This window comes from Pecten maximus, chromosome 2, assembly GCF_902652985.1.
Source record: "Pecten maximus chromosome 2, xPecMax1.1, whole genome shotgun sequence".
Taxonomy (NCBI): Eukaryota; Metazoa; Mollusca; class Bivalvia; order Pectinida; family Pectinidae; genus Pecten; species Pecten maximus.
Genome location: NC_047016.1, coordinates 31,529,438 through 31,542,765, shown reverse-complemented (window position 1 = coordinate 31,542,765; position 13,328 = coordinate 31,529,438). Strand labels below are relative to the sequence as shown.

General features: G+C 38.0%; 1 protein-coding gene across 1 annotated transcript in view; it reads right to left on the bottom strand.

Moving 5' to 3' along the window:
* The window catches only part of LOC117321786 (nose resistant to fluoxetine protein 6-like), a 29,387-nt gene extending 16,314 nt beyond the window's left edge, over window positions 1–13,073 (bottom strand). Inside the window, exons 1-7 of the mRNA XM_033876349.1 lie at window positions 12,678–13,073; window positions 7,299–7,459; window positions 6,852–6,942; window positions 5,419–5,530; window positions 3,343–3,545; window positions 1,852–2,019; window positions 1,320–1,416 (exon numbers count right to left, since the gene is read on the bottom strand). Coding sequence (XP_033732240.1) covers window positions 1,320–1,416; window positions 1,852–2,019; window positions 3,343–3,545; window positions 5,419–5,530; window positions 6,852–6,942; window positions 7,299–7,459; window positions 12,678–13,029 — 1,184 coding nt within the window. The 5' untranslated portion in view covers window positions 13,030–13,073. The remainder of the gene's footprint in view (window positions 1–1,319; window positions 1,417–1,851; window positions 2,020–3,342; window positions 3,546–5,418; window positions 5,531–6,851; window positions 6,943–7,298; window positions 7,460–12,677) is intronic.
* Between the last annotated feature and the right edge of the window lie 255 nt (window positions 13,074–13,328).

Sequence of the window (13,328 nt, the reverse complement as noted above, 5' to 3'; positions counted from 1 at the left end):
TAATGTAACTATTTAAACACCGGACTGAATTAAAACAGATTAGCACCACTAACTCCACTTCAACATACAACCTCCTCTTTTTATATAAGAACCCCTCTGCTCCTTTGGGAACCAGTTCCCCATTTTATAAAGAACAGAGTCCCTTTCAACAATTAATTCTTCCAGCCAAATTTGGTCAAAGTCTCAAAGAGTAATTAGATGTGATGCCTTGAAAACCTCCATTTTGTAATTAGGCAATTACTTTTCAAAACATGGGTCTTTCTCTATCTGGAAGTATTTTTTTTGCATTTCTATCATGTACAGATCAAAAATATTAGCTTCCTTTTTTTGTAAAATGAATATTTCTTTTCAATACTATAATAACTGCATATTTTTTGTGTGCCTTTAATGAAAGATTATCTGGAAATTCATAAACCTATACAAGGCATTTTGTTAGGCACAACAAAAGAATCATGATTGTTAATGATCCATGAGATGTCAATTAAAAGAGTAGTCTTTTGAATTATCTGAAGGTCACATAAGACAGACAGTCACTATAGCACAGGTTGATCTTTATTCTACTTCCAGCTTCGGCTGCAAAGTGGCTAAATACAGATTTTTGGCTATGCAGGGGAGATAACATTTTTTACATAGCACTAATGACATTAATGCAGAAATAATCTGTATGCAATCAATTTTAGGTTGTCAAGCTTATAGATTTATGTAATCTATTGAAAATTAACCATTTTAGGCTCCTCACACAGTCTTCACTTAGGAGCAGCCACACTTTTTACCTCTACATATACAGCATTCAATTGAAAGTCCTTATTTCATGAATATTAGATTTCTCACATATTAACATCAACCTTTTTGGTCTAACTTTGACATCAAGGAAATATTGATGGTTGAACTATTTTTTTTTTCAGCCAGTGATCAGAGTGTTGCTCCTTTCATACCCCATTTTGAAGGAGGCAATGGTTTATTTATGTGTTCTTATAACTGTCAGTTTCATATGAAGAAAGGTACTGTTATGCATTTACTGGTCAAATAACTGTTTACTGTGTACATAACTTGTTTTCCATTTTATTAGTCTTGGCTAGTGGGCAATGTTAAAGTTTTATTTGTGTAGCTAAATAGTCTAAGATAAATTCTTTAGAGGGGGCTGTAAATTAGAGTGGTGACCTTGCGAAGTCTAGCAGGGAAGACTCATCTGTGACAAAACTTGTCGTCGGTGAGGCAGGATAAGCTGACCTCTGGGTTCACATCTAAGAGTAAAGGATTGAAGTGAGGATCTTTAAAGAGATTTAAGAATAACAGTAACGAGGTATTTTGATACTTACCTGATTGTGAAAAAGGAATCAACAGACACAAGAGCATTTAATATAGCATGGGCTGTCCAAGTCTTCATAAACTCTGGGAAATACGTCGCCAGGTTATCTGTTAAAATAAACAACCATCATCTGATGAGTGGAAATCACCAATTATCATTTTATATTTTAATTAATATGCTACTGCATTTTCAAATATGAACAGACTATTAATAAATCGGCACATCCACAATATACAAGACAATATAAAGAAATATCAATAACAACCGCTATCGTAATTTAGAATAATGCATGAAAATCGATAAAATAAGATTTCCTCTAAAATAGGTCTATTTACAATAATTGAAAAGTACATAACTTCATAGCTAAATACATTATAGTACCAAATATGTACAGTCTATAATATATTATATGTAATTAGCAACAGAAAATGTTATCTTGTTTGTAATAAGGTTCCTATCATTACCCAAATATTCAATAGGCTATTGCCAAATGGAAACAAACATAAAGCTCGGGATTCATGGTTGGTGTTACTGCCTCATACCTGCAGAACCTATCCCAAAGGCAAAGGCATGACCCAACACCACCCAGCTCATACTGAGGAAGCGCACTCCATTTAGACAGGTAATAGACCCTGGGCCTTGATGGGTGTTCAGGATCTTACAGGCATTGGTGTACACGGAAAAGGCTAACAGGGCCTGAACAAGTATTCCTGTAACAAGAAAGGAATTAATCAGATTTTTAGAGTATCGTATCATTTATTTATTCAGAGCGTCAAAGCATCATTATGAATAAATCTATGAAATACATATAACAGTTCATGCTTAAATGCAAGTAAATATGTAACCTCTACTTCATGAGCTTCAAGACAGGGACTTGTTTCTCCCACTACATTCCTTTATAGAAAGGGTAAAGATAAATTTGTCCATACCTTCATTCAAAAAGGAAAGTAGATGTTGAAAACAATGACTCACAAGCATACCACATCATTAATTTATGCAGCATTACCCTATCACAATCAAGTTACATTGCAAGTTACATCACGTCAATTTTGTCACACTATTCTTATGCTCTACATATGATGACACTATACATTCACTATGACATTAATTGTCAGTTGCAGTATTCAGTGACATGAATGCATGACAGAATGATAATTAGAAATTTTAAAAATTTTAATAGACATTTATGCAAAAGATGCCAAAGCCATTTGGCCACGAAAGTTTTCCACGTATGCTTTCTTTTGTGATGTCTAAAAATAGTCTAGCGGGGAAGTCTCATCTGTGACAAAACTTGTCGTCGGTGAGGCAGGATAAGCTGACCTCTGGGTTCACATCTAAGAGTAAAGGATTGAAGTGAGGATCTTTAAAGAGATTTAAGAATAACAGTAACGAGGTATTTTGATACTTACCTGATTGTGAAAAAAATACCCCCACATATATATTGTATATGTTCTTAATTTGATGTCTTTAAATTTCAGCACAAAACTAAATTAAAACCGATTAGTGGATGTTGAATAACCACATAGAATAATGCCATAAAAACCAATGCAGATAACTACAATTTGTGCAATCATAATTTAGCGGAATCCTTCCAGCACGAAAAATGCTACAATAAGATTATTGCTAAAAATATGTATGTTGACAGTAATTCATCCATCGAAATTGCAAAATTATGCCCCGAAGGAAGGGAGGGGGGGCGATATCCCTAAAAATATGTATGTTGACAGTAATTTATCCATCGAAATTGCAAAATTATGCCCCCAAGGAAAGGGGGTGGTATCACTAGAAATATGTATGTTAACAGTAATCTATCTATCGAAATTGCAAAACCATGCCTTCAAGGAAATAACCATCTTTACTGTATCTCAACCCCTGGGATAAAAATTATTTTTAGCATTTGGATAAGCTTAAAACAATGTTATTCTCAGGTAGAGCTAGGCTTTCTCACAGGGGTGAGACATTCCATCAATATTTTACCAACATTAATAGACTTTGGTATATCACAACCATTAATGGATTTTTGTAATAAATACCTGGTGCTGCCACGACTCCGATATCAGGGGCTCCTAATAGGGGCTGTGATTCCCCTTCAGTACCTCGTATCTTATGTGTGAAGGTGGGTACACCATTATCAATTTCCTCATATTCCTTGGTTTTATTCTTCGGCCATTGTATATACACTAGATCGTACAGAGTAGCTATCACCAACAGTGCCAGGAACAGGCAAGAAATCACCCTGTAAAATACAATATTAACCAATCAGGCCTCCAGACTATCTCAACCAATCAGGCCTCCAGATTATCTCAACCAATCAGGCCTCCAGAATGCATCAACTAATCAGGCCTCCAGATTACTGCAAAACAATCAGGCCTATACACTACCTCAACCAATCAGGACCCCGACTATCATAACCAACCAGTACTCCAGATGACTGACAGACTGCCTCAACCAATCAAAATCCAGACTTACATATCCATCAATCAGGAATTCAGATGACATTAATCAAACAGGTCTCCATACTATCTCAACCAATCTGGACTCCAGACCATCTCAACTAATCAGGCCTCCACACTATCTCAACCAATCAGGCTTCCATACTATCTCAACCAATCAGGCCTCCATACTATCTCAATCAATCAGGCTTCCATACTATCTCAACCAATCAGGCCTCCATACTATCTCAACCAATCAGGCTTCCATACTATCTCAATCAATCAGGCCTCCATACTATCTCAATCAATCAGGCCTCCATACTATCTCAACCAATCAGGCCTCCATACTATCTCAACCAATCAGGCTTCCATACTATCTCAACCAATCAGGCCTCCATACTATCTCAACCAATCAGGCTTCCATACTATCTCAACCAATCAGGCCTCCATACTATCTCAACCAATCAGGCTTCCATACTATCTCAACCAATCAGGCTTCCATACTATCTCAACCAATCAGGCCTCCATACTATCTCAATCAATCAGGCCTCCATACTATCTCAACCAATCAGGCTTCCATACTATCTCAACCAATCAGGCCTCCATACTATCTCAATCAATCAGGCCTCCATACTATCTCAACCAATCAGGCTTCCATACTATCTCAACCAATCAGGCTTCCATACTATCTCAACCAATCAGGCCTCCATACTATCTCAACCAATCAGGCTTCCATACTATCTCAACCAATCAGGCCTCCATACTATCTCAACCAATCAGGCTTCTATACTATCTCAATCAATCAAGCTTCCATTATATCTCAACCTTCAGGGCCTATACATAACCTCCACTCATCAGGCATATATACACGACGTCAACCAAGCAGGCCTACACACGACCTCAACCAATCAGGCATACACACGACCTCAACCAATCAGGCATACACACTATCTCAACCAATCAGGCATACACACGACCTCAACCAATCAGGCATACACACGACCTCAACCAATCAGGCATACACACGACCTCAACCAATCAGGCATACACACGACCTCAACCAATCAGGCATATACACAACCTCAACCAATCAGGCCTCCAGACCACCTCAACCAATCAGGCCTATACATTACCTCCAACAACTAGGTCTATACATCAAGACTCCAGATTATCTTAATGTCTAAATAATGCCTTTGTACAACTCATGGTTAGGTTTCAAAGGCTGGAAGTAGACTCAAGCTTAAAGTTGTACATTTTAATTAAGTAGGAAACTAATTTAATGTTAAAGTTCTAGATATCAAAATCATAAGTGATGCCAGCATTATTTTGATAAATATTTTGAGAAGATTAATCCCAGAGGGCCTGAATTGCTCATATAGGTATTTAGGAATAATGGTAAAATTAGTTTCTTTTTGTTGCAATACTAATGCTGCTAGTGGTATTTCAAAGAATGGTATATTTTGTTTCTAATTGAGATGTTTGACAAGTACCTTCACTTTACAACCGACTCTGATTCCCACTGGCCCAAAACACATGAAGATTAAAAGTGGCAAAATAACATATCAAAACAGTTACCAAATACACAACTTCAGTGTATGCGTGTGATGACTAAATCAGTTTTGAAACAATTGGATGAAAACGAGAGTCATCACACAAGATTCTGTTCGGTACACTTACAACACCACAGTGGCTTTTGTATCAAACTTTAGGTCATTTTCCTGACAGGTGGTGAATCCAGCATCCAAACTAAGATTTCCAGTATTTATACGATCTACTGTCACTGAGAACACTGAAACAAAATTAATGTGAATTACATGAACATGGACACACATTTTACTTTTCATGACAAGAAAATATTATGAGAAATCTGCCAGAATTTTTTTTTTCATGAACCATTAGATAAGGCGGACCATATGTACTATGAATTATTCATAAGGTGGTCCAATCGTACTATGAATTATTCATAAGGTGGACCAGTCATACCATGAATTATTCATAAGGTGGACCATACCATGAATTATTCATAAGGTGGACCAGTCATACCATGAATTATTCATAAGGTGGACTGGTCGCGCTATGAATTATTCATAAGGTAGATCAATCGTACCATGAATTATTCATAAGGTGGATCAGTCGTACCATGAATTATTCATAAGGTGGATCAGTTGTACAATGAACTAATGGAAAGTTTTATGAAACAACAATTCAGGAAATATTGATATAAGATGACCTTGAAAAACATATCCTTAACAGCAGAATTATAAAAGGAAAATACTGTTTGTACATTGTAGTTAACATATTGTATGTTATGTTGCATGTTGATAAATATAAAAGCTACTTAAAATAATCTTACAGAAAGTGCAACCACATAAACACCATAAGCTACCTTACACTTTCTAGACACTTCACTTCGTCTTTGGAGAAATCACCTGACCTGATAAATTCACTAAAAGCCCTACTTATAAACAAAATACTTCTTTTCTACTTATTTTGCACTTGAAATATATACAGGTCTAATTAAAATGAAAAATTTGTGGAGCTTTAAATTCCCTAAAAAAAAAATTTTCAACATCCGGGACCCATCAAAATGTCTTTTGAGCACTTCAAATAAACAATACTATAAATAGCAATATGATAGGATCCAAGACATCCATGCATTTTTGAATTGATTGATTTTTTTCAAACCAAATGAGATAATGCATACACTGCCATCCATAAGGGAACTATACACATTCTTTTGACTCATTGTAATATTATAAGTGCATCACAACTTTAACTTTGCAATTTTATGAAGATTAGTGGTTTGTCAGTGACAATGGGATTTTTTTTAAAGAAAATAACTAAACTCCAATAAATTATTGGATTTATTCATATTCTATAAATGTATTTAACTGAAAACTCCAATATGTTTTAAGTATTATGAATAAAATGTGATCTGACAGGATGTATAGTTATAATTTACATATGTATGTTGAACAGTTTGTTAGTAAGTGTATTACATATGACATAATATACATGTGCTCTATACAATAAACATTATACATTCTGGCATTGTGTGTATCCTGTCAGAATAAATGGCATTAGAGGAAATCCCAATGGTGCTGACTTACCTGTATTGATGAAGTTGGACACATCCTGGCCGCTACAGCTGCTGGGCACACAGACACCAATGTTGATACCTGGGAGTATCCCCAAGGCAATCTAACAGGGGATAAAAACAAATGACACAATTAAAACATGTGATGGTTTTCCATGTCTGTCAAATTACAAGTCTATATATGTAAACCATTACAGCCAAAATCTGTAAATTGTTTTCAGGTATCTGATAGTAATGCTTTAGCAAAAACAACCATGCAAGCATACAGTTTGTTACAAAATGGGTTTTTTATCAAGGAAAATAAGGAGTTACAAGAAAATGAAGTGGGATATCATGTTTTTCCAACAGCTACAAGATAATTGGTAGGATGATGTTTCCGAATAAAATAATCAATTACATGATAATTAGCTCATATTTGGAAAATCAATTACAGAAAACATGAAAGTGATACTATACTTACAGGAGATTGCGCACTTTGACTTTTAACCAGAGGAAAGTTGACAGAGCAGTATTTCCCACGGAATTCGGGGATGGTGATGTTTGTACACTCTTCATATGAACCATACCAGCTCAGGTCAAAATTCAACAGACCACTAGGAGGCTTGCCTACAGCATCCAGCACTACAATGATAGAAATACTCAGGTCAAAATTCAACAGACCACTAGGAGGCTTGCCTACAGCATCCAGCACTGCAATGGTAGAAATACAGCAGTACAATACACAATATTGAAGCCTCTGTTCAAGTTGATTTATCAAACACAAAGAATAAACGATCAAGAAATGTCTCTTACTTAAGCATGCAGATAGTCCTCCAAATTCTATATAGTACCTGTATGTTACTACTAAGAAAAGGAAAAGTTACAAAATAATTATGAAGTTATCATGAAGGTGATGGGGTTATATCTGTAACCAGTAAACCAGTTTTAATTAAATACTAGGACACACTAACCATACCAATATATACACCAAATTTATCCTATAATAAGCCCAGTGACTAACACATCAATTCTGAATCAAAGTAGGTAATGGGGTTGTTTTTTGATAAACTACATTAAATATGGGCTCAGGTATATATTAATACCAAAGATTTCCTTTAATGTCTTCATAGTAAATACAATACATCTCTGACTAAAACTACAAGTGGTATACACATTTTAATTAAATATATAATTCGTCCACATAAAGATGTTTAATTTTTTAAAATTTCAACATAGATCAGTTCTATATTTTCATAGTAATCTAATAAGCATAATAATTTGAAGTAATATCTTAGGGTCATCTGCAATTAGTGTGACCTTAGATTTCGGTATTTTCTTGCAAAATATATATTCAGGAAGATTTTGAGGAAGGGAGATTGCTCTGTGTCTCTGGTCGATAGGTCATGTGTAGGGAGGGTGGGATATTGGAATCTTTTTTGGGGCTACAAATTCAAAGATAGGCTAAGGTGTGGTTTTTGCATGCTAAAGATATGTTAATTATTACAAAAATGAAAAATAAGCTAATCAGATATTACTGAAATTAAAAATGAGTTTATCAAAGAGGAGCTGTAATTGGCACACACCCTTTCTTAGCCCCATGTACATGTATTCCAGGTGATAGAATCATGCAGTAATCATGTGACATACACTGTAAGACATCATGACTAATAAACTAGGATGTAAATCATATATAGGTATAATGTGTGCATGTAACTTCAATAGAACCAAGGACCAGGATATGTTTGTATAAGAGGGTCAATATCTAGCACATTACCTGTAAAGGTAAGACGACCAGGAGTCCTGACATGTGTATTGAAACTTTTAAATATCAATATCTGTATAGCACCTAAATACTGCAACCTTTGTACTCTCCCTACCTGCCCATCCTCAATCCTACCATGTCCTCCCTCATCCTTCCCAACCCCAGTCCTACCATGTCCTCCCACATCCTTCCCAACCCCAGTCCTACTGTGTCCTCCCACTGCCTTCCCAACCCCAGTCCTAATGTGTCCTCCCCCTATCTTCCCAACCCCAGTCCTACTGTGTCCTGTCCCTGACTTTCCCAAACCCAGTCCTACTGTGTCCTCCCCCTGCCTTCCCAACCCCAGTCCTACTGTGTCCTCCCTCATCCTTCCCAACCCCAGTCCTACTGTGTCCTGTCCCTGCCTTCCCAACCCCAGTCCTACTGACAGTACTGTGTGCTCCTCCTCCTGCTCTCCCAACCCCAGTCCTACCATGTCCTCCCACATCCTTCCCAACCCCAGTCCTACTGTGTCCTCCCCCTATCCTTCCCAACCCCAGTCCTACTGTGTCCTCCCCCTGCCTTCCCAACCCAAGTCCTACTGTGTCATCCCTCTGACTTCCCAACCCCGGTCCTACTGTGTCCTCTCCCTGCCTTCCCAACCCCAGTCCTACTGTGTCCTCCCTCTGACTTCCCAACCCCAGCCCTACCATGTCCTCCCTCATCCTTCCCAACCCCAGTCCTACTGTGTCCTCCCTCATCCTTCCCAACCCCAGTCCTACTGTGTCCTCCCCCTATCCTTCCCAACCCCAGTCCTACTGTGTCCTCCCTCATCCTTCCTAACCCCAGTCCTACTGTGTCCTCCCTCATCCTTCCCGACCCCAGTCCTACTGTGTCCTCCCCCTGCCTTCCCAACCCCAGTCCTACTGTGTCCTCCCTCATCCTTCCCAACCTCAGTCCTACTGTGTCCTCCCCCTGCCTTCCCAACCCCAGTCCTACTGTGTCCTCCCTCATCCTTCCCAACCTCAGTCCTACTGTGTCCTCCCCCTATCTTCCCAACCTCAGTCCTACTGTGTCCTCCCTCTGACTTCCTAACCCCAGTCCTGCTATGTCCTCCCTCATCCTTCCCAACCCCAGTCCTACTGTGTCCTCCCTCATCCTTCCCAACCTCAGTCCTACTGTGTCCTCCCCCTGCCTTCCCAACCCCAGTCATACTGTGTCCTGTCCCTGCCTTCCCAACCCCAGTCCTACCGTGTCCTCCCCCTGCCTTCCTAACCCCAGATCTACTGTGTCCTCCCCCTGCCTTCCCAACCCCAGTCCTACTGTGTCCTGTCCCTGACTTCCCAACCCCAGTCCTACTGTGTCCTCCCTCATCCTTGCCAACCTCAGTCCTACTGTGTCCTCCCTCTGACTTCCTAACCCCAGTCCTACTGTGTCCTGTCCCTGACTTCCTAACCCCAGTCCTACTGTGTCCTGTCCCTGACTTCCTAACCCCAGTCCTACCGTGTCCTGTCCCTGACTTCCTAACCCCAGTCCTACTGTGTCCTCCCCCTGCCTTCCCAACCCCAGTCCTACTGTGTCATCCCTCATCCTTCCCAACCTCAGTCCTACTGTGTCCACCCCCTATCTTCCCAACCCCAGTCCTACTGTGTCCTCCCTCTGACTTCCTAACCCCAGTCCTACTGTGTCCTGTCCCTGACTTCCTAACCCAAGTCCTAACGTGTCCTCCCCCTGCCTTCCTAACCCCAGTTCTACTGTGTCCTGTCTCATCCTTCCCAACCCCACTGCCCTATATGTATACTGTGTCCTTTCCCTATCTTCCCAACCCCAAAAAGTTGTGTATACACTGTATATGTGTGCCTTTAGCTTCACCGGATATCAAACCTGCGAACCTCAACTTGCAAGTCCACCACTAATTGAACTAAAGGGAAATTCCCTCTAGAGGAAAGCTAGAAGGCAAACTGTATCACTTACTCCTAAAACTGAAACCTTCCACAGTATATATATTGTTTACATTCTATATATATATGTATCCTGTGGAACAGACTGAGCAGTAAGGGAAACTTACCTGTAGTCAAATTAAAACAAAATAACTATAAAAACAACACACATCACTTCAAAAACTACATGTACCTTTAGTAGCAAAGTATGGCATTTTCTGAATAACCCAATTGCCAACTATGTGAAGAGTGATGCACTGAAAATGATAGAGGTTGTTTGAGTGACAATTGGATGCTTGAGGCCCTATACATATCACTCAATCAGATGACTCCACATGTTTTTTAAGATTTTTAAGTCACCGATCATCTGTACTTTCAATCACCTTGATTACCTCCCCTGATCACGAGATTATCCCAGATCCTTGAGCAAGTTAAAAACTTAAAAGTCAGTATTCATAACTGAAGTCGACAACAAGAATAGAATTACAATGTAATTATTTTCCTAATTTATGGGTATTCACAGTTACGGGACGGGAAAACTTTTTTTTTATTGTTGTTCTTTTGATCTATTACTATTTCTTTGTATGGATTTTTTGTTTTTGTTTTTTGAGAATAAATATCAAACGTTTTTTCTTTATAATTAAGTGATGTTCAATTGTCATCAAACCAACTCATATCTAAACATGTATCAATTACCTTAGCCCGATGGTCTTTAAAGCAGTTTGAATTCAATAAACCTTCTCTGTTATCCTGTGTTTATTTCATGACAAATAAATCCCTGATTCATATCTTTATAAATACGGTGCAATAAATCTCTGTGAACAAACATAATTGTAATCCATTCCCTTATACATTATTATGCAGTTTTCCATGTATTTGTGATGTAATGTAAAGTAGGTAAATATTTTCACACTGTTAAATTGTCACATAATAAAAGTTTGGTTTGGTTTATTTTGTTTAACGTCCTATTAACAGCCCGGGTCATTCAAGGACATGCCAGGTTTTTTAATGTTGAAGATAAGAGGGCCAGAGGGCCTGCATTGCTTACCTGGGTGTTTCATTAATTATGGCAAAATACTCTAATTTGCATTATATTTCAGATATTTTCCTACTTTTGAACTGCCTCAAAATGGTTCAAAATACAGGTGGACCACATCCTGCCATTCTTGAAAAAGGATTTCCAAGTTATTTTATTTTTTAGCTATATTTCCTCTATTGGCTGTATTTGGCCCACTTTTCTCCTGTCCCATGAGTTCAATAACAGCTTGGCTTGCCACACTTTTTATCTTAAGATTGTTAAAGACTAGGATTCTTTTCTTAACTCCTGAAGTTCAAAAACATCATACATGTAATAAATATATGAAAATTATATTTCAGTGATTTTTTTGGTGTGTATTTGAGACCGAATAAAGGTTCATTTCCCTATTGAAGTTTTGTTACATATTTTCCCAATCAGAAAATGTGTTCATGATGTACATTTATTTGTATGAAGAAATGTGGATCAGAATGTACATGTGTATTTCACATGTTTTCACAAGCAGATGTAATAAACCAACTAGAGTAGTCTAGTTTAAATTTCTATTCATCAAATTAAAGCTAAATTAAACATTAAAATGATCTGTGTTGATATATTTCCCCAGTTAGCAAAAAACATCACAGTATTTCCCCATGGAAAAGGTAGAGGCCACGAAAAATGGGGGTAGGAAAATCATTATAACTGTAAATTGATATAACAACCTACCATTGATTCTATATATAGCGTTTTATCATAAACAGGTGCTTCTGAGCAGATCTGTCCTAATTTTTCAACTTGAAAATTTACATTAATTCATATATGCATCTCATTATGTTTTAGACCAACATCAGCAAATATACTGGGTCATCCTAAAAGGCTTGTCATGATCTGGCCCTAAAAATACATTTTATATCAACATCTATTGTATAATATACACATGCATGTACATTATAGATCTAGTTGAATATAATAAATCTGATAATAGACAATGGAATCATATAATTGTCATAAATTTATTTGGGCAGAGCAATTTAAAGTTAAGGGTGAGATAGTACATCATGAATGTTATTTGGTTCTCTGGTCGAGGTCAATACTCGATAGCCAGGGTCAATATATAGGACGTATTTTTCGCGACCTAAAATAAACCCGTTACCTACAACTTACTTCTGAAACTCCACATCTCTCTGTCCAACAAGCCTTCGAAAAATCGTTCAGTGTGATTAAGGCACGTTTCTGAAACATTGTACTGGGTGATATTCTTCAGCATAGGAAATATGTCTTGGAGAGACAATAAAAAGCCCTCCCTGTTCAATGGAGACAGCTGCGAGACCATGGAGAATAGCCGAACTCCTGGCTTAGTATAATCCGAATCCATTATCTGTGACTGCAGAAGTTTGGTTTGTATCACTCGTTCTGGGAGACCATGGATCCCTCCCATGATATTGGAGTATGAATCCTTCTGACCGTATGTCAAAGACACACATATTGTCCATAGTAAGATCGCAGACCGCGCCATGACCAGACGATTCTCAGCAAGGCTTGCACACACTAGTACTGTGACATTTGTAGTACAGGTTACTAAACACGCTTGCGAAATACAGTACGATCATGTACAAGCCCGAGACACCCCGAATTGGCCTAGTCTACCCAATCGTCTGGTTATCCTAAACAAGCCGACAAAAAGTTTTTATTTTTAATCAGATACCAAAATAGACCCTATATTATTGCATTTTTGCCAGTGAAATATAGAAATTTATCAAACTAATAAAAGTCATATTTTCACTGCAGCTATGAGCAGTGAAAATATAAGATTTT